At 41.2% G+C, this 27,459-nt stretch overlaps 1 protein-coding gene across 2 annotated transcripts; it reads right to left on the bottom strand.

The window, feature by feature from the left end:
* Positions 1 to 345: 345 nt before the first annotated feature.
* On the bottom strand, positions 346 to 20,011 carry ANKLE2 (ankyrin repeat and LEM domain containing 2). 2 transcript variants are annotated; one of them, XM_072144459.1, is made up of 13 exons: positions 19,859 to 20,011; positions 13,835 to 14,272; positions 12,396 to 12,587; positions 12,093 to 12,286; positions 10,972 to 11,160; positions 10,774 to 10,896; positions 8,929 to 8,995; positions 8,048 to 8,220; positions 6,308 to 6,411; positions 6,003 to 6,193; positions 4,881 to 5,526; positions 1,583 to 1,714; positions 346 to 1,501 (listed from the first exon to the last, which is right to left on the bottom strand). In XM_072144459.1, exons 2-13 carry the CDS (start codon positions 14,259 to 14,261, stop codon positions 1,270 to 1,272), a joined length of 2,670 nt encoding a protein of 889 aa, XP_072000560.1. In that variant the 5' UTR covers positions 14,262 to 14,272; positions 19,859 to 20,011; the 3' UTR covers positions 346 to 1,269. The 2 variants fall into 2 exon arrangements, with proteins under 2 accessions (XP_072000560.1, XP_072000559.1); XM_072144458.1 differs by lacking the exon at positions 19,859 to 20,011 and adding an exon at positions 19,238 to 19,852.
* Positions 20,012 to 27,459: the final 7,448 nt, after the last annotated feature.

Here is a 27,459-nt window from a genome sequence, read left to right as displayed (position 1 = left end):
GAGAGTAACATATCTAAAAGAAATGAATAGTGCAAATATTTTTTTTTTGACAGAGGCAACTGCAATTCTTGAATTTACAGCTAAACATTACAGCAGAATACTCATGTTTATATAGAACTATGCACAACTTTCAATTCACAGCTAAAGGAGTTCAGCTACTTTGATTTTACATCTTCAGGATTGGTCTACTTATAATCAGTTGCTGAAATGCAATCTTGATGTAGCAAGTAAAAGGGACATTAAAGGGATATTTATGTGCCATGTTTCAATCCGACGCGTAGCATGATAACATAATACCAAGTCATCGGATCTTGGCTGAAATTACATTTTGGAATGCAACGCGTGTATTCTACAATACTTCGATCCTTAGACTTTAATTACCAAAAAGACTCTTCATTACCACTGTCATTAGAATAATACACACACAACAAATGACGAAAACTTTGAGGAATTATTAAGGTTCCATAAAAAAGCCACAATAAAGTTTCCCTTGTGCGATTTAACATTTGTTATAAATGGCAGAACACACTTTGCATATTAGCACACACAAAAAAGGGAACTGTAACTTATAAAACAAATTGCACCCAACCCTGTAATCAATACTAGTTATTCCATGTTCCGTATCAGACCAATACTTTAAAATGCCCTCTTTAGGCTCTTTTTCCTGGTAGAGCATTTTTCATGGCATAAAAATAGTTAAAACACAGAAAATAAGAACTTAAACATAGAAAGGCCACTAAAACCAAGGAAACTGGGAATGCCTGCTCTTACCAGGAAGGTGATGCATAAGTGTGGGGCTCAATACACTGCATTAGTGCAAGAAAGGAAGGATAAAGTCTCCAGTAAGGATACATAAGGAGAGCCCTGCACACATCAGACACTGACAGTTATTGCTGAGTGCTAGTGACTAATTTGGTATATAAAACTATATTATTAATGAAGACACACGTACCAATGACATTCACTGGTAATTTTCCTGACTGTGACTACAACAGTTTTTTTTTCTTTTTTAACTGAACATTGGAAGATTCACAAAAGGATCAGACACCATGATCTAAGTCTTCCAGCTTTTAAAGTGGAAGGGGTCATCACCATACACAACCTTAAGTGCCAACACAGGACTCTTCTACAGCGATACATGCGATTGTCGGTTTCTTAGATGCATGTACTGCATCCATCACAGCCTTTAGCGCAGGTGGAGGCTCATGGCAGAAGGTTCCATGGTTTGAAAAACTTCAGTTCTGTCATTTTTTGCATGATGCAAAAGTTTCAAAGGCCAGAGTGGTCGGAGAAATGACGTAACCGCAGAAGCTGTATGTGACTAGCATATGCTGGACTGTACCTTCCTGGACTGCAATAATCTGACGTGTTCATGTATTTGCCTGGACTCCCTAGGAGGGGACTGCTCCTTCCAGGCGTGGAGAATCCATTACCCCCAGGGGAGGTGCAACTAAACATATGAGACCGGTTTCTTGCACTCATAACTGCTGGGCTTGGCCAACTAGAACAAGAAAAGTAGTTCAGAAAGTGTAAGAATACACCAACACATGAATACAAGACCCTTTATATTGCAGGTCAATACCTTTGTCGGTCTGCACTGGAGTAGGACATAACAGATTTCCTCCATTTGGTGATGCTGGGGAACTTCTGTGCATCAATTTCCACTTTTTCTACAGCGCTTAGTACATCATTGTCCAGCTTGGTTGGCTCTTTCCTGAAAATAAAATGACCAAAAAATGTTTTTTTATGAAATGAGCTCTAACTGACCTTATATAATTGGGTAAGGGAAAAAAAAAAAAAAAACACACTACATACTCCTCTCCCGGTGCTCCTCTTTCTTCTCTTTACTCCATCTGTTATATGCAGAGACACTAACTGCAGGCACACACTATGACGCGGTGGTGTTGCCGCTGATGACGTCATAGTGTGCACCGGCAGGCAGAGCATATGGATGCGTCTCTACCAAAGCTGTTACATGTAAAGAGAAGCCACATGGAGTGCCAGAAGGAGAGTATGCAAGTTTATATTTGGATTTAATACGCTGAGGGGCTGCAGTGCATTTATCAGTAGCGGGTGTTACTGGATGCATGGGGCATTTCATAACTGGGGCAGGCTGTGACCAATGCATTTTCCACCCTAAACTTGTACTCGAGTGAATAAGTATTCCCAGTTATTTGTGCCAAAATTAGGCACCTTGGCTTATACTCCAGTATATACGATACAACAATTAGAATACAAAACAATCATATGCAAACGATTTGCCCGCTATGCTTATACAATCAGAAGCAAGGTCTGTGGTTCCACTGTAACATCCATCCCAATGTATAGAACAAAGATACATGTAATGTGTTACAGAGGGATGGTACGCAATTTAAATTTTTTTGGTATTTAAAAATGTGTTGGCTGCTTTAAGAGGCAGCTGATATCAGGATGGGTGGCAGGGCTCTGGTAATTTACATAAATAAAAAAGTTTAACTTTTTTTTTTTTTTAACAAAGAAGCAGCCGTATGCATACAGATGTATGCTAGGGTTAAGCGTTTAACCAAAACAAAGCACTAGGGGTGGTTAAATGACGTGGTAGCGAACGGTTCAGTAGTTACATAGTATTACCATAGCCAATGGGACCTTTTTTGGGTCCTGTGGTGTTGCATCTGTCACAGTGCTGCTCAGGACTAAGCACAGGATATTTCGTGTAAATTTGCAAACGTTCTCAATTTTCTAAATACACAAAAATGTTCCAAAAAGTGTCAAAAAAGTAGAACATTTTGAAGGGATTTATGAAAATGTACATTTTGGCAAGTTTTTTGGGTTTTCTGTTTACGGCGTTCACCAAGTTGGTCCAATAAGGTTTCTGATTAAACAGATTGTAACAAACGCGACAATACCAAATATGTAGGAGGGTTTTTTTTCCTTTTTTTTTTTATTATTTGATATGTATAGGGAATGTTTGTAATTCGTTTACTCACCTTATTTTTATAAAAAAAAAAAACTTGAGCATTAATTAATTAATTTTTTTTTTTTTACAGGTTGTCTTGAACAAGCAATCAGGGCAGGGGAAGCTTTTATTCACTTAACACTGTGCATGCTCAGTGTTATAGGACCTGGCTTGCGGAGAACATTGTACAGCAGGGCTGCCATAATAGTGGCCATTATGGCACCCACTCCCCTGGATAACGCCACAGACGCTAAAAGTCCCTTACATGCCACGGTCATGCATGACCACAGCATGTAGAGGGTTTAAGCCTGCGATCAGATGAATCTCTGATCGCAGGTGTTAGAGACTGGTGTCAGCAGTAACATCATAGTATTGAATAATGCGGGAAACTCACCTTCCGCCATGCGGTACTATTACATCAAATGTCAAGAGGTTAAACTGTTCAGTAACTGTAAAGTTACTGAAAAAAAAACACAAAACATTTTAGCATGTCGGAGAGAGCCTTGGATAACTATTCCAATGATACCAGCATTAAGCAGCTGGTTTCTTCCGAGCCTTAGATTCAGACCAGGTATATTCATCATCCTTCTTAAAAAAATCATATTCAGCTATTCCTGAAGTTGGGTGGCACTACCTGGTTGCGGCATCAGCACTGAGGGCATTCATGTGAATCAGGACAGCATGTTAGTATAATTGGACCATCTGAAGCATGTGATGGGTCACAAACGTATGACATCACTCCAGGTTCTGTTTTCTTAGTGGGAACTGCCATTCTCCTGCACATAGTACGTTGCATCCCTCTCATACTGCATCTCCCAACGAGCTCTTCCCACCCTCCAGCCGTCCTGTATGGATTCTCATGGTTACAGACAGAAAAGCAGCCTGGGGGCACAAGGTAGAACCCCTGCTAGCAGTCAAACGCCTGCAGATAGCCAATTAGAGTAAATTTGAGAATTGCTTAGTGCATCATTAGATAAGCTAAAGTACAAAAAGTATATGTTATTTTAGCAGTATGATTTCGCATATGTTTGTTTGGGGAAAAAAAACTCAAATACCTCCCTCTGATGTCAGGTAATATAAGATAAAAAAGTTATTTATAGGGATGTAAGGGAAGCAATTTTTAGCCAAAAGAAGGGTGTCAGTGACAGGGTTCCATAAAGCCCTATAAACTATTTGTGAAAATGTGGCAACAGGTTTCCTTAAATGCAACACCTCACTGCCGCTGTCAAGACATGTGCTGAGCTGCATTATTTATGTGGAATGTTCTACCACAGACAATTAGATTATTGTTCAAAATCTGCAGTTTCCCTTTAACCCCTTAAGGACCAAGCCAATTTTTCAAATCTGACATGCACACACACACATATATAATATATATTGTTGTGCAATTTCTCTTGCGTATGACAACACCCCTCATGTGAATGTTAGTTACTTGTATGGGTGGACAGTTGGGCAAGGAGCACTATTAAAGTTTTTGGAGGGCAGATTTTGATGGAATAGTTTTCATGTGCCTCGACACATTTTAAAAGTTACTGAGATACCAGAACAGTGGAAAGCCCCACATTTGTTTGATTCTTCTAATATAAAATTACAATCAAGTATGAAAGTTAAAAGACATAGGTTTGGCCCAAAATGTATTATTTTTAGAAGGGGGTGGGGAGAGAAAAGGCCCTCTGTAGTTTGTTACACTAGTTGTTCCGACTGTTTAGTCATAAACAGCTCATTTGCTTTCAATGCCCATTTGCTTTTGGAGTTTGCTGGAACAGAGTTCAGGTGTTATGATGCACTTGCAGAGCCCATGACATACAGAACAGTAGAAACCCCCAATGAGAACCCTATTTTGGAAGCTTTAGCAATTTTGTGCATGAATATAGTGAGCATTTTAGTCCAGAAATGTTGCATTCATTTATATTCCAGAGATGAAAAGAGCACATTGCATACATACCCAAGGAGAAACAGAAACCAATTACTTTGGTGCTTTGTTGGAGTTTTTATGACCAGTTGCTGGCTGGTAGAACCTGTATGGAAATTTGATGGGGATGGCTCATCATTGGTCCTTGGGGATAAAGGTTGGTCGAGCTGGCTTGAACTGGGCAAAGGTTTATCAATCTGCATTAACTCAGAAGATTTTGTCCTCGTGTCAGGGCTGATGGGTTGTATATGATCAGAAACAGTCATCTCACTTAGCTTTTGTGACATGGCTCTCTCACTGTTTGGTGAAGACTCCTTATTATGAACTTCCTTTTCCTCCATCATTGAAAGTTTTTCAAATTCTGCCATAAGATTGGATACAGGAGATAGCAAAGCCTCTTCCAAACATGGCTGACGCCTGCGTTCTGCAGGAAGGCTCATTTCATTATTTAATGGACTGCAATAGCCTCGTTTTGACACATCACTAAGACAACTGCTGTGCGGGGGTGTTGTATCCATGATGCACTGTGGGATTGTGATGGTCTCAGTGGATGTTAATGAAGGACTATTTTTCATGGCGGCATTCTGACGGTTTTTTTTTTCTTCCAGGCGCATATCATAGTCATCATCCAAAAATGCTCCAACAGAAACAGAGTTACAGATTTTCTTGCCTTTTCCTCCTGCAAAAGAAAACTTTCTTTTTTAATAGCCGCAAAAATAAAAACACAACATCTAAACCTTGAAATAGAGGGTAAAAATAACCAACCCTAATCAGGTTTTGGGCTGTACATGCAGCAAACTTGGCCATGAAACCAACCCAAGTAATATTTTAGTTGATGTAGAATAGGGGTGGGCAATTAACTTTCGATGGGGCCACATGAGAACTTGGAATGATTTTAGAGGTTCAGACTAGCATACTTAACTGATTTCTACCCAATACATAAATACTGTATTCAGTATATCATCTATCCCTACATAAAAAAGGACCCAATGGCATGTTTATTTAATGATGGAAAGGGAGGTATCCATTCAGGTCTGTTAGCATGGGAAAATTAGAAAGAAAAATTTATATGCATATATTATTTATATATTTTATACTTGGTGTGAATCTTGAAAATTGTGTCAATAGGTCAAGGGTTTGTGTCAAAAGGGTTACCTGCTGGGGGTGGAGTCTTGTACTTGTTGCAAATTTCAGAATCGTGCTCCAGCTGCATCTGCTCACTCGCTTCCCTTTTACCAAGATATTCCTCAAGCTTAACCAAACCTTCATGGGAAGAAAGATCAACGAAACAGCCAAGAAATTCCCAATACTCCACCCATGGTACACTCAACTCGTGAGCAAGCTCTCTGGCAGGGATAAAAAAACATGGATAAGGAATGAGAGCAGTCGCCAAGGTCAGTTTATAGAACATATAAAGAACAATCAATTATAAACAATGTAGAAGAAAAACTGAACCTCACCTTCCAACTCTTTCCTCGCCTCTCTCTGGATCCGTTTTTCTGACATTATGGAATCCAGCTCTATCCCGCGGTGGAGTCTTCCAAATCCTTCTGAAATCCTCAGCCTGAAATAAACTCTTAAGAATTAACTTAATGCTCACTTTGCTATACTGACATAACAATGAGCTCATTAATCAAAGCAACAAAGATGCAGCCAATGTGAGCATAGAGAAAAGAATACCGTGTTTCCCCGAAAGTAAGAGTGTCTTACATTCTTTTTACCCCCAAAAGTCCCACTATGTCTTACTTTCGGGGTATGTCTTATATTGGAAAAAAATTGTAAATTTTTGTTTTAACCATAAAATTAACATTTATTAACAGGCTGAACAGTATGGTATTCACCAAACAGTTTTATAAAACAAGTGCCAAGAATTATACAGTGTAATGGGTGGTTATACAGTGTGAGGGAGGGGGGCATTATACAGTGTGGGAAGTTATACAGTGTGAGTAGGGGCATTATACAGTGCAGAGGGGGGGATGGGTGTTTTAACACAAACCATAGAACTGTGCAAGCAAACATACTGACACTACATTCATACATTATACATGTAAATAAACATGCACACAATGTTCACATATAGATCAGACATCACACCTACATACACACTACACATAACATACATACTTTTCAGTGTCACTGACTGCAGGGCTGAGTAGAGGCTGGTCCAGGCTGACATGTGCTCCCCTGCTCCTCTCCCCCTCCTGTTCCGACTGATGGAGCAGAGTTTAGCAGCTACACAGGAGGGGGGAGGAGCTGCTCCAGTAACACAGACGGCAGCAGCACACAGCAGGAAGCTTCTCCCTCGGCTCCATGCTGCAGAGTCCAAAGTGTGCATTGCTGTCTCCTCTCTCCTCATGTGACCGGAGCCTGCACGGAGTAGCTGAGCTCCGGTCACATAATCTTCTATCCGCCAGGAGCTACAGCAGTGACATAAAGAGGCTGCAGCACCCGGCTCCCGGCAGCTCTAACCATGTCTTACTTTCGGGGTACGTCTTACATTAGCCTACCCCACTAAAACACCCACTACGTCTTACTATCGGGGAAACAGTATAATCCTTAAACCTGTCACCCTGAAAAAGTGCGCTTGTTACCAAAACAAACACAGCAGTGCTACACTGTTAGCGTTATGGGAAACCTCCGATAAACGCGAACACTGCCGCGCTGTACTAACACCGGACGGCTCTCAAAGCGGTCCAGGATATTCATGAGGGGCGGTCCAAGGCGCTTCCTCTTCCCCAGATTGCCCTGCCCACTCCATAGAGCAGTGTTGACTGCGTCATGTGGCAGTCACCGCCCCCATCATGAATACGTCGGACCGCTTTGAGAGCGGTCTAGCGTTTGTAGTGTACAGAGCAGCAGTGTTAGTTAGCATTATTGGAGGTGTAACAACAGTGTAACACTGCTGCGCTTGTTTTAGTGCTAGGAGCTGCTTCCTTTAGTTAAAAAAAAAAAAAAAAAAAAAAGTGCATGGCATTAACAACACCTCTTAACAAAGTACAACTTTCAATCATTCAATAAATTTTATTTTAAATTCTCATGGATACGGTACAAGACTTTTTGAATGTTTGGGCAAAATGGATACTCTAAAGGATATTCATCAAGATGCTATGGCTATTTAAGGTTCACCGGTTTGAGATCACCACAACCCCAACATTCAGACTTTGGCATTAAAAGCTTTTCTGAGACCTCAAATCTCTCACCTTTGAAGGGCTCATGGGTCCAGCAAAGGCTCTCACAGCAAGCAACGGATCTTTTGGGCTGCCATAGTAGCGTGGTTGAGAAAGAATATCAGGCTGTTCAGGTGACCAAGGTCCACCAATAACTGGAAATGAGGAGTTATCCTCGGCACGCAATAAAGGGACATAAAAGTGGCCTAGTGAAAAAAAGAAAAAAAAAAAGTTTAGAATAATAATGTATTAAGCACAGATTCCTGGGCATCCATCAATCACAAGCAGTTTCTAATATATTTCTTTTACACTTAAAATCTTAAATTCATTTAAAGCAACCCTACACATTTACTTTATATGAGAAAACTATTTTACCAACTATTACATTTTTTTCATTGCATTTGTTCCAAGCTAACAAAACGTTTCTTGTGTGGTTACCAAAGAAACTGAACAACCTTTTGATCAAATTCTTATTCCTATTTTTATGGATGGCTAAACAGTAGCAATACTGACATTTTGCCAAGAAAATGGATTATACAATAAAAGCTCATTTTAACCATCATGCTGGACTCTGTCTACTCTCGGAAGTCACAGCAGAGCCCTGGAACAAGATATCCTGACTGGACACTAAAGTGAAGACCAAAGTTTTTCTTGTGTTTCACTTGTAGCTCCACCTTAGGCTATACTCACAATGCCCTATTGGGGACGTATATATACGGCGTATAAACATCCCCTTAGACTGCAATGGGTGCATGGGATATTTCCTATATTTCCCCGGGAATATGGCACCGTACACCATATATCACTATGGAGAGGGGCAGGAGTGAGCAGCGCTTAACCCAGTCTCCTCTCACCGGCAGGCACATGTTCGTGTGAATGTAGCCTTAATATAAGGTTAAAATATACACACAAACCTTTAAGATATTCTCTGATCTTCTCTTTTAATGCTGGCGATTTATTTTTGCTTCGCTCACATATGACCTGTGTGAAAAAAAAAAAATATTGAAAACAAGGATTTAAGATTTCTGTTGAGAAAGAAAAAAAATATATGTGAAACAAACACCCCACATACACAATTTATAAAGCATCAACATAGCCTGCAGGTCACTGGACCCCTTCTCACCACATGACGTTCGATTTGTTATGTTTCCACAACCCATTTATTCTTTTTGGTTTGGAGTGTAGTGGCTCTTAGTATTAATAAAACCTTGCCCTATTTCAAGAGCCCAAGAGCCATATGAAGAGCCATAACATGTTCTCTCTGTTATGGTGCTCACTGTATCTGCATTGTTTTGCATTTTACTGAAGGCCAACATGTAATTCCTTTCATGGTTTTTTTTTTCTTCTTCAATTTAGTGGTATCAAAACAAAATTTTGATTGTATTTTCGGACTATAGGACGCACACCAGATTTAGGCTTACAAAAAAAGAAAAAATATATTTTACACCAATTTAAAAAATCCCTGTTGGTCGCACTAAAGCACAGCACACAAAAAAAACTGCTCCATCCATACAGTTACACACACACACACACACACACAGCTCGGCATCAGCCATACATGCATTTTTTGGATCTTCGGTTCTGTAGCTTGCAGAACTCCACATATATAAGGCTCTATAGTACCTAGAACCAAAGATATGGACACCTGAAGTTATCAGTCTCCTTCAGTCTCCAAATTCAGTGAGCAAAGAATAATCAATTTTTGGAGGATATTACTTAAGAGTTAAACTGTTGAAACATAAAAGGGTTCTAAAAAGGATTCTTCACATCCAACTAGAGGGTGCTGATAGTTTAGTGGTGTAATAACTGATGAAATGCTCCCTTTATGCCCTGCCAAAGGAATACAGTAGCTGTAAACGAAGCAAACAACCTCTCAAATGTTACCATGGCAACAGAGGATTAAGAGTCCTTGACTGGAATGGACTTTTAATCATAGACACTACAACTGGTTCTCTGCTGTGTATAACAGCAGTTACAGGGTAGCAAAGGCGGCCACTTAAAGGGGTATTCTCATCTGGGCACTCACATTCAGTTTCATTAATCTGCCATATATATATATATATAAAAATATATATACATTTCTTCAATTAGATGTTATTAAAAAAAAAAAAATGTTCCTGTGTGAAGAGAATTTCTCATAAATGTAGTGATATGGTCCCTTAGAAACGAGATAGCTTCCTCGGATACGCCCACCTCTGCTGGAGGGATTGCACAAAGAAACAAATTCTTTTTGTATATGAAGTGTCTGGGAGTTACTGCATGTCACACATCCATCCTGTGGTAATGATTGCTGAATCCATGTGTTCAGGCAGGACTCTGTAGCGCAAGTCTGGCCACCGCAGCCAGAGTGTGACGTGGTCGTATCCGAGGAAGCCATCTCGTTTCTAAGGCACAACATGACTACATTTATGAGAAATTATCTCCACACAGGAACATTTTTTTAAAATGAATTTAATTAAATGTAAATGCCCTGATGGGAATACCCATTTACCCTCCCAAGCTGGCACCATTTAAATGCTGAAATCTGCTGTACACTTATGGCAAATGTCCACAAGGGTATAAATTGTACACACTGTCTAAATCAAGATTACCAATTGTATTTCTCCCCCTCCCCACTTATAAAGGATTCCAAGTCTCAAAAAGAACTTGGTTCAAATTAGTCTTTAGAGAAAATATCTACCTATAGAAGTTAAGGAAAAGGGTGTAAAAGAAAGAACTACGTTAGAATTTGTATCACAGAAAATAAATATAGCAATTACCTGCTCTGGAGTCTGCTCATACTTGTTCCTCGGGTTCTTTATAATGTCAGGATGTGAGCAGAGCACATTAACTACATCAGCATTGCCAAATTTGCAAGCAAAATGAAGAGGTGTGTCAAATGCCTAAAAGAAATCCATGATTATTGGTAGATAGTCTTGAATGAATTTCAGATTGTGCAGGAATACTTAATAAATTACCATCTTATCTGGGGTGTTAAGATACAAATCAACAATATATCTAATTCTTTTCTGAAGCATGGCATCATCGTCATCTGGGTACATGAGTCTCATAAATTCTGGGTTCTCCAGCGCATCCAGTAACAGCTGGCTAATCGCAGGTTGGTTTTCTTTAGCTGCGACATGCATGGCATTGTATCTACATCCCTCCTGCAAAGGAAAAAACAAAACAATAGGTTAATAGACAGAACATGCATGTGCAGTTGTATGACATAATGACATAGCAGAACCTGTCTCCAGTGAGCATGGACCAGACATATGGCCCTTGTGAAACGGTCACTTAACATGGCAGAAGCACCAGAGAAGGATCTCATGTAGCAAACTTCATCGAACTTCTCAGGTCTCAAAGTTTTGGAAACAAGTAGAACCTGTGAGTTCCCTTTAAATTTTCCAGGCTCGTTCCCAGCACTTGCTCAAAACCAATGGTGCGTTCAGGAGAAAGAACAGTAGTAAAAAGGGGGCCATGGCATTACAACAGCATATGGAAAAGTGGGTTATATTTAATTTTGCCCTGCTTCAACAACCCCCCCAAGGGACCACCGTTTCACATCTGCATTTTATACTTACAAGTATTAAGAAACTTCTGTACACATTATACAATGGAATAAATAGGCCAGACACTGGGAAATGTTTCCCTTATTTGAACGCAATTTTCATGGAAACTATGCCAACTAGTAGAAGGTACAAAGTTAAACTAAAAGCTCTGCTACCACAACAGGTACATTTATAGAACAACAGAAGACTGACTCCTCTCTATCACCCCATTTCCTCTACCTCAACTTCTCAGCTTTTACTAGGCTTCCTACCCTCTAATAGTTCTACGCTTCGAGTTTCAATTTTTTTCATAAATGGGCCTACTGTTTGGGTTTATTGTATGAAAAAGACAGACAATAAGATGGGGCTTGAATGTAGAATTTAACCGATTCTTACAAGACATCTGATTGCACTGTATTTCATGATGTAATGATCAAAGATCCACTTTTTTATTTTTTTATTTTTTAAACACTTGCATTATTGTATTCTGATCTGCTGTTTGTCGTTAATAAACAAAATAAAAAAAAAAATAAAAAAAATAAATTTACCTGGACAACAGTCGGGTTGTCCCCAGAACCAATAAGATAACGTGGGTTACTCCATATCAGATCAGAAAATGTGGCTAGATCTCCTTTTTCCACAGCCTTTCTTAATTTTGCCGTTAGATCTTGTGTCCTAGGGCTCTTGAAGCTATTTGCCTTCTCTTTGTTTAGACTTTCAACATCAGGAGCAGATAACCCTTCTAAAAATAAGGAGAGTACAACAATTGAGAGAAATACTTTTCATCGCAACTGAATGTTCAGTACTTTAATACATACTGATTCCTCTTTTTTTAACAGTTTTTCACTTACCTTTAAGACCAGAAGCAACCTTCACAGGTGACAGGGACATTGCCGATTTACTGGGAGATGGATAGTAGTCACATATGCCTCTAGCAAACTTTTCTGCATCATCTCTTGACTGGAATGCTTTGAATCGAGAACCTTTCAGCGTTTTAACAATCTGCAGAACTTCTCTTTTGTCAGTGTAAATGTGGATCTTTTCTGAAACAAGAAGTAAGGCTATAAATATGTCTCATTGAAAAAAAAAACAAAAAAAAAAAACAAAACACACACAAATGAAAGCTTTGTATATTTTATGTGAAATCTCCCTATGTGAAAATGACCAAAGAAGAGTCCTATCCTGCCTCAGATAAATCAAGTTGAGTCTAAAAGGGGGAGTTCTGGCAGCTACGAAACCAGGTACACATGCAATAGAATGGAATGGAATGCAAGGAACTACCGTATATACTCGTGTATAAGCCGGGTTTTTAAGCACAAAAAATGTGCTGAAAAACCTCCCCTCGGCTTATACACGAGTCTATTACGGAAAAAAATTACCCACTTAAAAAAAATAAACTTACTCACCCTCCGATGTCAGCGTGTTCCGTCTTCTTTCTTCTCCGCAGCTCCTCTTCTCTCCTTTCTTCCGGCATGGACGCGGCCATGTTTTCTTCGTGGACGCGCATACTATGACGTCAGCAGCGTCATAGTATGCGCCTGGTAGAAGAAAACATGGCCGCGTCCACGCCGGAAGAAAGAAGACGGGACGCGCTGACATCGGTAAGCCGCGCCGTCATCGGATGGTGAGTATTTAAGTTTATTTTTTTTAAGGACCGTGGGGGCAGGCGGCTGTATACTACTAGGGGCTGGCTGTATACTACTAGGGGCTGGTTGTATTCCCACCCTCGGCTTATACTCGAGTCAGTAGTTTTTCTCAGTTTCGGTGGTAAAATTTGGGGTTTCGGCTTATACTCGAGTATATACAGTAGTTGGAAATGTGAGCTGCAGATAAAAGATAACATTTCTTAATAAGTGTATAACAGAAAAGGAAAAGTACACTACTCCGTGTAACTAGGTTTCCAGTCTCTAATTGTCAGACTTGTATATGGAGTAAGTCAAACTTGGGAAAACAGCAGTGTGGTGCTCTTCGTCTGACTTTAAAATTATTTTTACCCTGTAAACGCTAATTTTCAATAAGTGGAGCCTGCCTTTTGTGAATCATTAGCTTACTAGCATGGCAAAAAAAGAAGACTAAAGCATCAGACTACACAGGTTTTGATGAAATCCATATGAATGAATGGAGACACAGAACTCTCTAACACAATATAAATATTTAAAAATAATATTTGCAAAAAGGTCTTCCTTTTTAAAGGTGCATTTTAACCCCTTCCCAACACAAGGACTTGACGTGACGAAGTACGGCTGCCGAACGGCACAGATCCCATTCTAAGAAGTCCCATGCAACTTACCGGTCTTACCAGGCATATCCTCAAACACAGGGCAGACTGCATAGAAGACAGGGGGGTCATTAGAATAGGCATTAGATGCAAAATTAGATGCTTCCGAGTTCCCACTCCCTGCATAGTCTCTTCTGGATATGTTCTCTTCAAACGGAGGGTTTAAACCTACATCATACCCAAAGTCCTTGTCTTCAGAGTAGTTGGCTTGCAGACCACAAGAAGCATTTTCCTCATGGTTAGATGCAGCAATTCCATCATTTGATCTGAAGGTCCCCAAATCACAGCTTTGCTGCTCCAGTAGAGTGCGAGCTAGCTTTTTCTCAAATAAAAATCTAGTTGTTGAGGTGATAGGTCCACACGTTAATCCAGCTTTTAATATCTGTTCACGTAGCTCATCTGGATCTAGCAGCTTTAAGTTGCTCAAAATCTTCTCCATAATTTGTTCAGCTTTAATAATGAGAAATTGGGATAAAAATTTTTTTTTTGAAGACATGCATTTATATGTTGGCTGCTGTTTACATTTTGCTTTATGCACCTGTGATGAGAACAAGCAAACACACAGGAAAGCGGCAAACGGAATAGGAAAATGTTTTGGTTTTTTTTACATTTTATTAATCTGTCTAACATATAAAGCTGAGTGTGTGAGTGTATATATGTGTATGCGTGTATATCAGATAAAGGAATATGCACCAGTGCGTTAACCACCTAAAATTTGCATAGCCACTCTATGTGATTAAGGGAATGTCATAGACTTGGTTTTGAGCAGAAATTTTCACCCCGCGCTTTCCTTAATGGCTCCTATATATGGTGATAAGTGTATTGTCTGCTGCTACTGCGGCCGTTGGAAGCTGAGCCGTGATTGGTTGCTGTTCTGCCACAGGTCATAGAGGGGGAGATTTATCAAAAATGTCCGAGGTAAAACTATTTCAGTTGCCCATGGAAAACAATCAGATCAGCTGTAATTTTACCAGATTGGTTGCCATGTGCATCTAGAGCAAATCTGCTCTGACACTTCTGATAAATCTTCCCATAGACAAAGTGTCATATACATCACACACATACACACTTCGCTAAGCATACTTTATTCAAGGGATTCTCCAGCGATAGGGGACCCCTGTTATAGTGATCCATGGGGGTGCCATCACTGGGACTGCCACCAATCAGCAAGTTAGGGGCTAACTTGTATGTCACTGGAGAACACCTTTAAATGCAAGTTGACATGTATTTCTCCACCACAGCCCTACCTCCCAGCTTTGCAAAATGATCTGACATTTAAGTCTTAATTTAAGCATAAGTCATGAATACGAAATTCCTTGAAAATCCAGGGAGACTGTCTTGGCAATTTTCATTTTGACTCCTTAAAACCAGATTACAAAATGTAACACTTTTTTTCTAACCAGTTTCTAATCTGATCTACCCAATTTAAAAATAACAATACCTCAAGATACATCTCAAAAATATTTCTGCCCTACCAGTCACCATTACCCTTACATAGACATCAAAATTTGCAGCATTAAATGCCAAACACTATTAGTCTGTTTTAGGGCTACTTTTAAGTGCAATAACAGAAAATAGTCAACTTAAAAGGTGCCAACTACCCTGGTCCTTAACTAGTTAAGCAAAACAAAAAAAAAAACAAACGCAAAAATACTCATTCTGCACAATGAGGGGAGGGATTTATCATACATTGGCACCTTATGCATCAGCATATGATTAAGTCCTGCATATCCCACTGGATATATCAGGAGGCTCCAACCTCCCAATATATAGTCAGCTATAACCTTGACTGTGGGGGGGGCCATGCGGGCAGAGAGGTGAACTGACCCAGGGTGTTTCTGCTGTGCACCGGCTGACTCCAGCACAGCCCCCTCCATGCCAACTAGAAATGGCAAAAAGGTTCTAATTAAGTATAAAACTAAAAATAAATCAACCAACTGCTGACAACATCTCCATTATAGTGTTGTTGATACATGCACCACAATCTGTCCAGTGGACATTTCATGACAGGGCGCCTGCCATGACAACCCATTTAAAAATAGATAAGTCTTGCAATGAGTCATTCTTAGGTAGAGTGAAACATTCCTGCATTGCAAGTACAAGGATTATGCCAGAACACGGATCTTAAAATAATGCCCTAGAAGAGGCCAAGAAAACATTTTCCATAGCAGAGCTTGCCAAACTAGTACAGAGTAAATATTTGTTTTACAGGGGATTACATTACACCGAATGGCTGGAAAAGTGGACTGGAAATTTACATCTCCTAAAAGTGCCCATTAAGACATCAAGGCGACCTCAATAGCAAATCAGGCCCAAATTTAGCCAGAACCACATTGCTAGAGCTAGGTGCTCCTGGATTCTTTATTTTTTTTATAAATTTTAATCACCTTCTAAAATTTCACTAGTATCCAACACTAAGGGTATATTAAGATGGCCGTCTGTTGGGATGTATATGCGGCCGGCTCCATCTTTCCCCATCTCTATGGAGGGGTCACCTCCTCCTTCTCTCCAGCACCCAGGGGTATGCCTGCCCGTCTGCGGCCGGGTGGGCATACGGCTGTATAAATGTACTCTAACACCAGCTTCCCAAGAGTATGTCTGTTCACTGCCAAAATGACTGGTTCAAATGCTGAGCAGCAGAACTGAACTCAGCGTGCCGGTTCAGTTCAGTTACGTAGTGTTTGGGTCAATCATTCCAGCAAGTCCACACGATAAGCTTCCCTGAACTCCTTCGTCTGAGGGAAACTACTGTAAATTCAAATATAGGAGGGCTAAACATTTTAAAGGGGTTTCCGGGATAATTCAGTTGATTATCTAACCCAAACCCTCCCCAAACCAGGCTGTTACCTGTGAATAGAACTGTCAGAGGGTTAAGATTCTATAAATGGCTCCCCATACGGCTCACTGGTGTAAATGAGTTGTCTGTATAAAAAGTTCTCATTATTTTAGAGGAATTGTTAAAAAGTATTTTAATACCTCTTGATATTAGAGACAAAGCCCAAAGGAAACAGTGGGGCACGCCTGGTTTTGTCAGTGTCCCATATCACTGTGATGGGTTTCCTTGAATACCCCCTGTGTACGGTAAACAACCCACAAGTCCTTATTCACCAGTGGTTTAGCGGCCAAAATTGCCCTCTATGCCAAAAAGGGGGAGAAAAGCCACACACCCCACAACTTATATACATTCCTAAGTCCAGGGACCCAGCACCTGTGCAATGAAGCCGGAGTGTACTACTCTAACTTCATTGACTCACCGCACCAGAATTAAGTCCAAGGCGTCTCAGACACAGCTGTAGGAATGTATATTATACAATATTATTTTGGACCTTTGGTTAAGGGCGCTGTCACTGCACTGACGATTTTTAAAAAGACTGAAAACTCATACATTTTTGTATGTGTCCCATGCGTTTGGCTGGTTGCTAATAGTAAAGCCTCATGCACATGACTGCTTGTTTTTTTTCAGTTCTGTGTATACAGCTATACTTTGGCCATAAACACAGGACTTTTTCATTTGTATAAGTGTACAATCACATCAGCACTACCCACCCCTCCAGTCTCCATAGAACAGGCCAGGGCCGTAACAGCGAAATATAGTACTACATTTCTCTGTCCACTGTTGAGGTGCACCGAAAAAACATGTGCTCTAAACACAGGGACCAGGCGTCAATAGGGACCAATATCTGGCCGCACCATTTGCATAATGGTCCCTATTACGTTAGTGAGAATGAGCCTTTAGCACGTATATCACCGTAACTGTACCAAATAAAATATGGTTCTGGTCTCCCTGGATATTGTACGCATACAGCAGCACAAAGTGCAAAAATGTATGCAGCACATATTTTATACGTTCTCATAGACTTCTATGGAGCCTATAGAACCAAACTATAGAGCATGTCTTATTTTCTCATGTATTGTTTTCTTTACGGATTACTCCCCGTACGGTATATTGCACAATAAAGCCATTAAAATGGATGGCTGAAATTTGAAGAAACAAGTCTGCACCAAGCATTTGATAACTTTTAGTTGGCGCAAACCAGGCTAAAAAAAAAACAAAAACGGAGACAAAGACAAAGTCCCCATCAAATCTAGGCAACAGGGTATAGGATACACACATAAACAAACCCTCTAACACTATAGTGACCAAAAACAAAGAAATCTAAGGAGCCAAAAAAGTAAATGACCCCTTTGTCTCCTCCAACAAACTTCTCATCAAGTTCTCAAATACAGAAATATTACCAGGTAGAGAAGACAACTTGGTATATACTTTGAATAGACTTTATTTATGAAGGTACACTGCCTAAAGGGTAAACTCACAGCAGAGCACAGAATAGAGAAAACCTTCCGCCTAGTGTTGCTGTGCAGCTCGCAGCAATAATCCGAAGCTGTGGCATATGTACCTACACCAGTGTTTAAACCACTTCACATTGATCATAATCAATAACACTAGCCCTGCGATCACCATGTCCAGAAGAAACTGCAGCAAAATGGAGCAGAATGGTTCATTTTCAGTAGGACTAGAAGTCAATGGGAGCTTGGTCTGACAGTTTTTATAAAAATTTTAGCAGAAAAATATTATTTTTTAAGTAAATACTTATACTAGTTCATACTGTACCTTTACCCTAAACATTTTCTCAGGCATCACTTAAAGGGAAACCTACCATTTGATATTATGCATTATGAAGCAAACATACCTTGAAAATGCAGCTGCTACGCTGATGCAGAAATATATCTTGTTTAATGCCTGTGCTGAGTGGTTTTGCTGAAAAAACTATTATAAAATTAAATTATATTGAAGCTCTGTTGCTTCTGTGCCTGGCTCGGCGCTTGTCCTCTTACCCTAATTATTCACGGCTTCAGAGAATGATGTAATCACTGAATTGTGCCTGACAAGAAAAAGTAATCAATCGCTGCACCATCCCCCAGCTGCTGTGTATGTGTATTTATGAACGGCAAGCTGAATGTAATCCAGCTTTCCAAAGGTCCTGAATGTTATAATTGCCTTTTCAGCTAAACCACTCAACTCAGATGGAACAAGATATGTTTCTGCATAAGCTTAGCTACAGCATTCTCAAGGTAAGTTTGGTTCATAATGCATGTTCCTTTAACAGAGGTGACATCTTTGAAATGTTATTCTTTAAATGGTAGAAAATACAGAGGTATCTGTTCACTTGAGCAATCTTCTACTAAACTCTGGAGTCTGGAGTTTTGACACCTGGTGTTGTCTCAAAATAACTGAAGTAAAGAAGCAAGGTGTGAAGCGTCCTTGAATTATTTGCCCAGCACTGAGGTTTCCTCACAGGACAGATAAGCCCACACCTGCTGCTGGCTGACATGGCAGGCAGGTTAGTGCATGGCAGGAGAAGACATATACACGGAGGTTAGTAGAGAGCAGGCACAAGGTTTGGGTCTCCTCACCTCGCAGCATCTCCAGGCCGGACTGTGGATGGCAGCCAGGCGACTCACATTGTCCCCGGAGTCTCCGCTCCGCCAGGCGGTAGAGCCAGGCCACCATCACCACCACACAGGCCAGGAGGACGGAGAAGAAGACGGATTCATCCCATCCAGACACTAGCTCGGAGAGCGCCATGCCTCCCGCAACTTTCCACTTGTCCCGCCCTGACAGACCTGGACACTCCTCAGCATGGACCTCCCTGCACTGCCCGGGACGCTCCACAGGGGGGCGCTGTCCTACAGGCGGCTCCTATAGAATCCTTGTGTCTGCGGCAGGAATTGCCGCTATATCCTCACTCACTGCTCCCTATAGTAAGCTGGTCAGCAGCCCTGTCACCCGATCACTACTACAGGCTGCAGAGCACAACACAGCTCGCTCCCGGGACTACTTGTGTGCGCACTCAGCAGCCAGTGCCCGGGTAACCTGCAGCCTCCCTGCGCTCACTATCCCAGCCTCTGCTCTCGGCCTGGACGTGTCTATATTCCTCAATGTCGCTCGCACAAGTTCTACACCCAGCCAGAACCAAACACCGCTGCACTTCCCTTACACACACAGAACCGACTCCAAATTTGGGTCCTGCCTACCTCCTCCTCTTTAAGTAGGATACACCCGAGTCCACAGCGCAACATGCGTGCGACACTTCCGGTTCGGCCATGCAGGACCCCGGCGTCTCCTAGCAACAGTGAGGCTGTCCTGGGCGCGCCTGTCCAGCAGTGCGGAGGCCCCTGCGCTGTGTGGGTGCCGGCAGCCTGTACACAGGTAGCGCTACATGCTCCCGGTGTCTCCTCCTATAGATGGCCCATTGTAAATGTAGTGCAGCTCCTCTCATGCACGGATGACAATTGAAAATGATTACTCTGGATCAGGGGCGTAACTACAGCGGTAGCAGCCGCTATGGGGCCCGCAGTGTCAGGGGGCCCCGTCATCCAACCTGACACAATAAAAAAATGGAGGGAGTGCACCATAATATCTATATTGTACTGCACATGTCCAGCATAATATGTATATAACATATACTGTGATGTATATATGCAGTATCTGTGATGTGTATATGGTGTCTGTATACACTGTATGTGAGTATGTTGCATATGGCACGGTATGTATGTGTATATGCTGTGTGTGCACATGAGTGTATTTATATGTGATTGTAACTCGCATGTGCAACACCCTCGCCGATGCAATGGCGAGGGAGTGTTTGCGAATGCGTCCCACCTGCATGTAATCACATCACACTACATGGTCCTTATAGGACATAGGGGATATTGCAGTGGTGAATCCTGCCTGGCAAGGCAGAAGTTAATCTGTGCATGATGTAAGATTCTATCATCCAATGTCTTGTGTTACATCCTGTCCTTTGTAAGCTGAGATGTGATTGGAGGAGCAGCCACCACCTGACCAAGGGGAAGTAATAAAACCCCCTGGCCAGGAATATTCTAGTAGGTCTCAGATCTCAGAGCAGTCTCTCAGGAGAGAGGTCAGATCAGATCAGGAAGACTTATAGCTCAGTGAGTGAGTGAGTAATCTCAGTCTAGTCCATACCAGAGCAGGAAGAGCCTAGCCCCTGCCTCTGAAGAGTGGAGCAAGAAGACTAGAGTTAGTATAGTGAGGAAAGGGGTATCATCTTACCTTTAAAGGTGATACCTGAAGCCCTACAGGACAAGCTGAAGCTTCCTACCAGGACACAGCTGCCTCCCAGCCTGCCCTCTACGTCCAGGCTGGTGAACTATCTCCTGAGGCTCCCTCCAAAAGCATCTCAGCACTCCATCTACTTGTTAAAGGCACATTGCTGCGGTTCCTGCCGGTTCAAATAAAGAACTGTAAGTTGTTTTCTTCAACTTCTGTCTCCGTCTGGTCCCTGCTAATACGGCTGCCTTCATCGCAGGCACCCTGTCCATCACACAGAGACTCACACTTGGGACATTAAGGGGTTGCCCCAGGGAGATCCGCTATAGCAGCCTCTCCCTCATCATTTCTTGCCAACACCACCCTGCTGGAGACCTGCCAGACTGTAGGACAGCCCTCCGGTTCCCCCGTACCAAGCACCGTGACCATAGCGTGCTTAGGCCGCAACCGCCAGCCACTCAGGTACTGCGGGCCCCGGCTGACTCCAGGCCCCGAGAAAAGGCTGGGCCCCGGTGGGGGATGTTGCACATGTGTGAGTATACTAATATGTATAGTGGGAAGGGGGGGCCCAATGCAGTAGCCTGCTAGTGGGCCCTGTCTCTCCTAGAAATAAAGAGAGAGGACAGCAATCCACACTTGTCCCTTCAGGGATTTGGTGCCCGCAGCCAGAAGTCCAGGCGTTCAGAACTTCAAAAGTGGCATATTGGAAGGAGGAAGCCACAGCACCGAGGAGTAAAGTATGAAGAAGTCTTTATTGGTGCATCATCAAGGCATAAAAAAGCGACGTTTCGATTCTAATGCGAATCTTTTTCAAGCTTGAAAAAGATTCGCATTAGAATCGAAACGTCGCTTTTAAAGTTCGAGAACAACCTAAAGTTCGAGAACAACCTATGATCACTTGATCTTTCGGAGAAAAAAATGTAACCTCCAATGATCAACATTTAATGGATTTTTTTTCTAAGGGGTACACCATGCCACTAGAAGAGTGTTTTACAAAATGACCAAAGTATATCTACATAACCTTATTTATGCAAAAAAAAAAAGAATAATTACAGAACAGCAATGACTATAGCAAAGAGAAAGATTACAACAAAAATTTATGAAAGTTACAGGAAGTGTACAGGCCTTTGCTTTGAATGACTTTAGCACATCTACAGCCCCAGGACATCACTAGTCTCTCACAGACTCACACTGATCTGATCTGGTTTCAGTCAACTCTTCTTCTAGCCTCTTCCACAGTCTGTGTTGTGGGTTTCTTGGTCATAACTTTTTCACCATAGATTCTCCAGAAATGTTCTATTGCAGTGGTGGCGAACCTACGGCACTGATGCCAGAGGTGGCACTCGGAGCCCTTTCTGTGGGCACTCAGGCCATCACCCCAATTCCACCAAACAGGACCAAATCCACCAAATCTTCCTGCAGTCCCAAGCAACTTAACAACAGTGCTATTTTAAAGCGACACTTCATTGGTTGTTTTAAACTGCGGGAAAAGTGAGAAGGTGTTGACAGAACTGCATTGTCTTTGGAGGTAATCCTGCTGGACCCACCATTCTTCCTGGACAATGATGGTCTGAATTTTCCTACCTTCTTTAAACTGTATTAGTGGCCTCAGGCGGCCAATACAATTGAATGATGTTGAAGAACAGGTAGCAATAAGTTACTGCTTGAAATGCCATGCTGTCACTTCATGGTAAATAAGTGGATTTTGGTTGTAGTTTAGACACTCGGTCTCTAAAAGGTTCCCCATCACTGTTCTATTGGGTTTAGATCAGGACCCTGGGCTGGCCATTACATTGTTTCAATGTTTTCTCTTTCAAGGAACTGCTTTACCCATTTTTTTGTAGGACAGAGGGCACAGTACTGCGTGAAAATGCTGGCTGATTGAGTGAAGAATGCAAGGTAGAAAAAGCGCACTATTGGTTTATGCCCCAATTCAGACCGGTTCCGAATTGCAGCAGAAATTTAACAGAGGTTAAGTTTATAAGTGTCAAATACCAGAACATTACCTGTATACACCTTGGATAGACCAATCCTCACCATGTAGTAGAGAAAATATATAAGGAGCAAGATGGATTACATAATAAAACGTAACTTTTACTGATTCATATAAAATATCCCTGATAGGAAAAGTAAAATTTCTAAAATAGTTATTGATTTTAGAAATTTAACTTTTCCTATCAGGGATATTTTATATGAATCAGTAAAAGTTACATTTTATTATGTAATCCCAAAGAAAAAACATATAATACATATTATATTACTCTTGTTTTCCTTGATAATGGTTGTATTTTTAGGCCTATTTGGATTCTATTTCTTTCAGTACCTTATGCAGTTTATCTACATGATCTATCTCGGGGTTTTCTTTTCAAGCCATTGTAGCAGGATCGCTTTTTTTGGCTGCTAATAGTTTCCTATGGATCTCCTCAGTAATATGCGTTCCCTGGTCGTAATAGAATAGGTATAACTAGGGATCTATTTTGAGTTTTTTAGTTGTATCTTGGAGATTTATGTAATAAATGACCTCTTACCAGTAACTTCTTATGAAAGGACAGCTCTAAAAGCAGTGGGTGATTTTTTTATTTGAATTAATGTTGTTTAATAAACTAATATTATATATGTTCTATGTGTTTTCTTCTCCCACTATAGTGTAAGTTCTTCCCTCCCCGGTTAACTACTCTTTCAAGTATCTTAAAATGCACTTTAAGTTGTATCTATAGAGATCTGGGACATCGAAACTGCCTTCTATTCGTTGTCTCTGCATTTTCGTTTATGAGATCCTTGGGGGGGGGGGGGTGGACCCCAGGAATAGAGTTATAGCATAGTTATAACTTTTTAGATCTTCTGTTGTCATTTTTATGGGTAAATTTTGCATGGGTTATAGACGTTTGGGTAGAATATTCATTTTTATTAGGCTACACCTCCATGCCAGTGATAAGGGCAGGTCTATCTATCTTCTCATATCCCCCTTCCCTCATATTATCACTAAACTTTAACTGTGGACCACTTTCCATACAGCATGCTCCTCAGCAGAGGCGAGTCTAGCTTTTTGATTCTAACAATGAGAAGTTTGGTCACTGCAAAGTGGACTTTAAGTAAAAATAATTCAAATATAGAAAGATGCAGAAGAACAGGCACTACCCAAGTCTCTCCATACTGTGAACACAGTGTGAACTCTCCCCAATAGCACAGGACCGTACCTTCTATTGTGGTGCTCTGTTCCCAATAGAGTAGTCCAAGAACAGAACAGTCCCAGTAGTGGAAAGTCCAAGAACAGAACGGCACTCACTTTTCTCAATCCACGATTCCTTTATTCAAGTGTTAACACATCAGACATCTGAGGACGCCGGGGTCCACAAGGTAACAGCCTGTTTCGCGCGTATAGCGCTTTGTCAAACCTATACGCGCGAAACAGGCTGTTACCTTGTGGACCCGGGCGTCCTCAGATGTCTGATGTTTTAACGCTGGAATAAAGGAATCGTGGATTGAGAAAAGTGAGTGCCGTTCTGTTCTTGGACTTTCCATTTAAGTAAAAATACTCTTAAACTGTGAGGCTAATGCTTATCATGTTGAGTGCTGAACTGGAGGGCAAATCTAGCTGCAGTGTTGAAATGATTACCCATGGAGATTCCCTGTATTATCATGTCCTTTTTTGCATTTGACTTTTGAGGGCACCCAGCCTTCTTGGGGATTCCAATGAGCTTGTGATATAATAAATATGCAAAATTTCACAAAAGCCCAAACATAAAGAGGGAAATAGCGAGGGCACTCACATTTGTAGATAAAATAGATTTATTTAGGCCAGTGAGTCCTGAACAAGCCACAGAATGATGGACCGTTTTGCGAGTGGAGCACTTTCTCAAGCCTGTGTGGCACCGTACCGCCTTTGCAGTCTATGGGAACATATATACGGCTGCAAATTTGCAGCCGCATATACATCCCCACAGACGGTCATCTGAATGAGCCCTTAAGTGGTTAAAGAAGGTAGGGAGCTCAACCTCTTTCTTTTAGACAAGTTTCTACTTCATCAGCTTGAATGTTAAAGGTATTGATCGCTATTCTGCATAGTCAAGATAATTGTGATTACTACTTTTACATGTAAAGGATGGAAACTATCATAATGGAGAAGGGAATTTGTAGCTGTACTCTTCCTATTCTAATCTGTGACTAAGGGTTTGTTTGACCAGAAACGCGTCACAGTGAGCTTTGTTTTGATTTCTGCTCTTAAAATGCTGTTCCTTATGTGGACTCAATAAAGAAGACTATATTTCTTAGAGAAATATTTAAGTCTGCTGGAGATTCTGTTTGCTTTTGGATTTGCTTATAGTCTTTTGGAGCCAATTGATCCGTGCAGCCCAAGGTTGAGCTGGTGACAATGTTTCACTTTCATAGACTGTACTCCTATATCCACTAGATGCCGAGACATCTCAGAACTAAAGTGAGTCTTGACTAAATTTAGCCGTGAACCACATGTTCATATTGTTATCATTTATATACGTGACAAACTTGTCGAACTGGATACAAGATCCAGTCCAAACGATGAATACATTGTCCACATATCTTAGGAAACATTTCTGAAATAGGGGTTATTAGTGGTAAAAAGTACTTTCAAAACAAGCCAAAAAGATTGTACATGTTGTAGTACCCATTTGTCATCAAAGTGGAAGGCCTTGTGGGAGAATGTAAAGCTCAATGATTCACATACAAAATCCACAAAAGCCACTTCTTAGAGCTTCAGGCCAGGACCCCTCCCAAAATAATCCAGATTGCAGGGCACGGCCCTGGTGCGCCAATGCTCCCCCCACTACAAGGCTTGCTTCAGCTGCAACCTGTGTTAGGGCAACGGAGTTCAGCCCACCAATGGGGGATATTCACTATGACGTTTCCGCCAGTTTTGTTTTACGGTCGTGAAAAAAAAACAGATACAGTACGGAGATCATGGGAGATACCGTATATAGCAGTATAAGCAGAGTTTTTCAGCAAAAATTTGTGCTGAAAAACCCTAACTCAGCTTATACTCAAGTCTATAACAAAAATTAACACTGTACTCCCCTTTCCGACGTCCCCCATAGGTCCTCTTCTGCTTCCGATGCTTTACTGATTTACCCCCATGATCAGTAAAATTTTTGCTCTCCAGAAAGGCATCCAGGCCTCTCTTGTACATAGTCTGCCATAACAACCTCCTGCGGCAAAGAGTTCCATAGTTTCACTGCTCTTACAGTAAAGAATCTTTGTCCATGGCAATGGTAGAGCCGCCTCTCCTCTAGGCGTTGACTGTTTAGAACATAATTATGCTTTTTGTTTCCATGGCCAAGTGCATAACTTTACATTTATCTACATTAAACCTCGTCAACCATTTCTCTGCCCACTCCTTCCAGTTAAGCTTCCAAAAATCCCTTTGTAATGCTAAACTATCGACCTCTGTATTAATTGCTTTACACAGCTTAGTATCATCTGCAAATATTGAAACTTGACTGTGTAAACCCACTACATAATATTAAAAAGAAGTGGCCCCAATACTGACCTGTATGGCACTCCACTGGTAACGGCAACCCCTAACCTAATACTGTAATGCCTGATCACTACCTTTTTAGCATCTTAAATACCTAATCGCTCTCGCTTATTGCTCTCCTTACAAGACCATTTAACCACATTGGCTTTTTCTTGTTTCTCTCATGCTTTTTCCCATATTGCATGTGTTTCTCACAGGCCTTTTTTATTTGAGAAAAAGTCCCTTTTTTACTTTTGTGTTTGAGAACATTGGGGCATATTTATCAGGGCATCTGCGCCACTTTAGTGTGAGGGGGGGCAGCCGGCCGATCAGATGGGCGTTACTGTACCCATGCCTGCGTTTATTTCTGTGCAGCTCCCCGCTGGATACATCAAGAGGCTTCAGCCTATCAGGCTGCGCAAGAGCAGCGGCTATCATGCGCCATTGTCTCAGTTTATGTCTACAAGCACTCTAAACCTCCTCGAGGTTTAGAGTGCTTGTTGCCCCTCCACTAACTCTTAGTAAAGCGTAATACCAAATCAATGATATTGTGGTCCAAATTACCCAGGTCCAGCAGTGCCCCCCTTTTGTTGGCTGCAGGACAAGTTAAGACAGGTAATGGTCTTTGTTGTTTACAAAAACCTGCTACCTTTGACATATACTCAGTATACAGTATACCTGTATATATTGTTAGACATGAAAGGGTTAAATGATGACATGGTTCATAGACTGCCATATTGTTTCATACGACTTTGTACTAGGTAATGTCGTATTATATTTGTATGTCCCCTATGATTTGTAAAGCACTGCTAAATTTTATAGCACTATATAAGTAAAGATTATTATTATGGAATCTGTTGTGTATGTCTGAGATAAATTTTAAGACCTTTGTGGACCAGATTTTTTTAAAATTATTATGTTCCGATGCATAAAACCATAGAACATAGGCGATACCGTCCAGTTCCTAAAACTGAGTGATATTCAGCAGTGATATTTAGTGGTTTCCACTGGAGATCTTTCTAAAACAGACGTACGCATACGTACGTCTTGTTATATACAGACAATACTTCAGCA

This window comes from Engystomops pustulosus, chromosome 1 (assembly GCF_040894005.1).
Source record: "Engystomops pustulosus chromosome 1, aEngPut4.maternal, whole genome shotgun sequence".
In the NCBI taxonomy this organism is placed as follows: Eukaryota; Metazoa; Chordata; class Amphibia; order Anura; family Leptodactylidae; genus Engystomops; species Engystomops pustulosus.
Note: the sequence above shows the minus strand (reverse complement) of the source record. Positions and strands in the feature narration are given on the sequence as shown.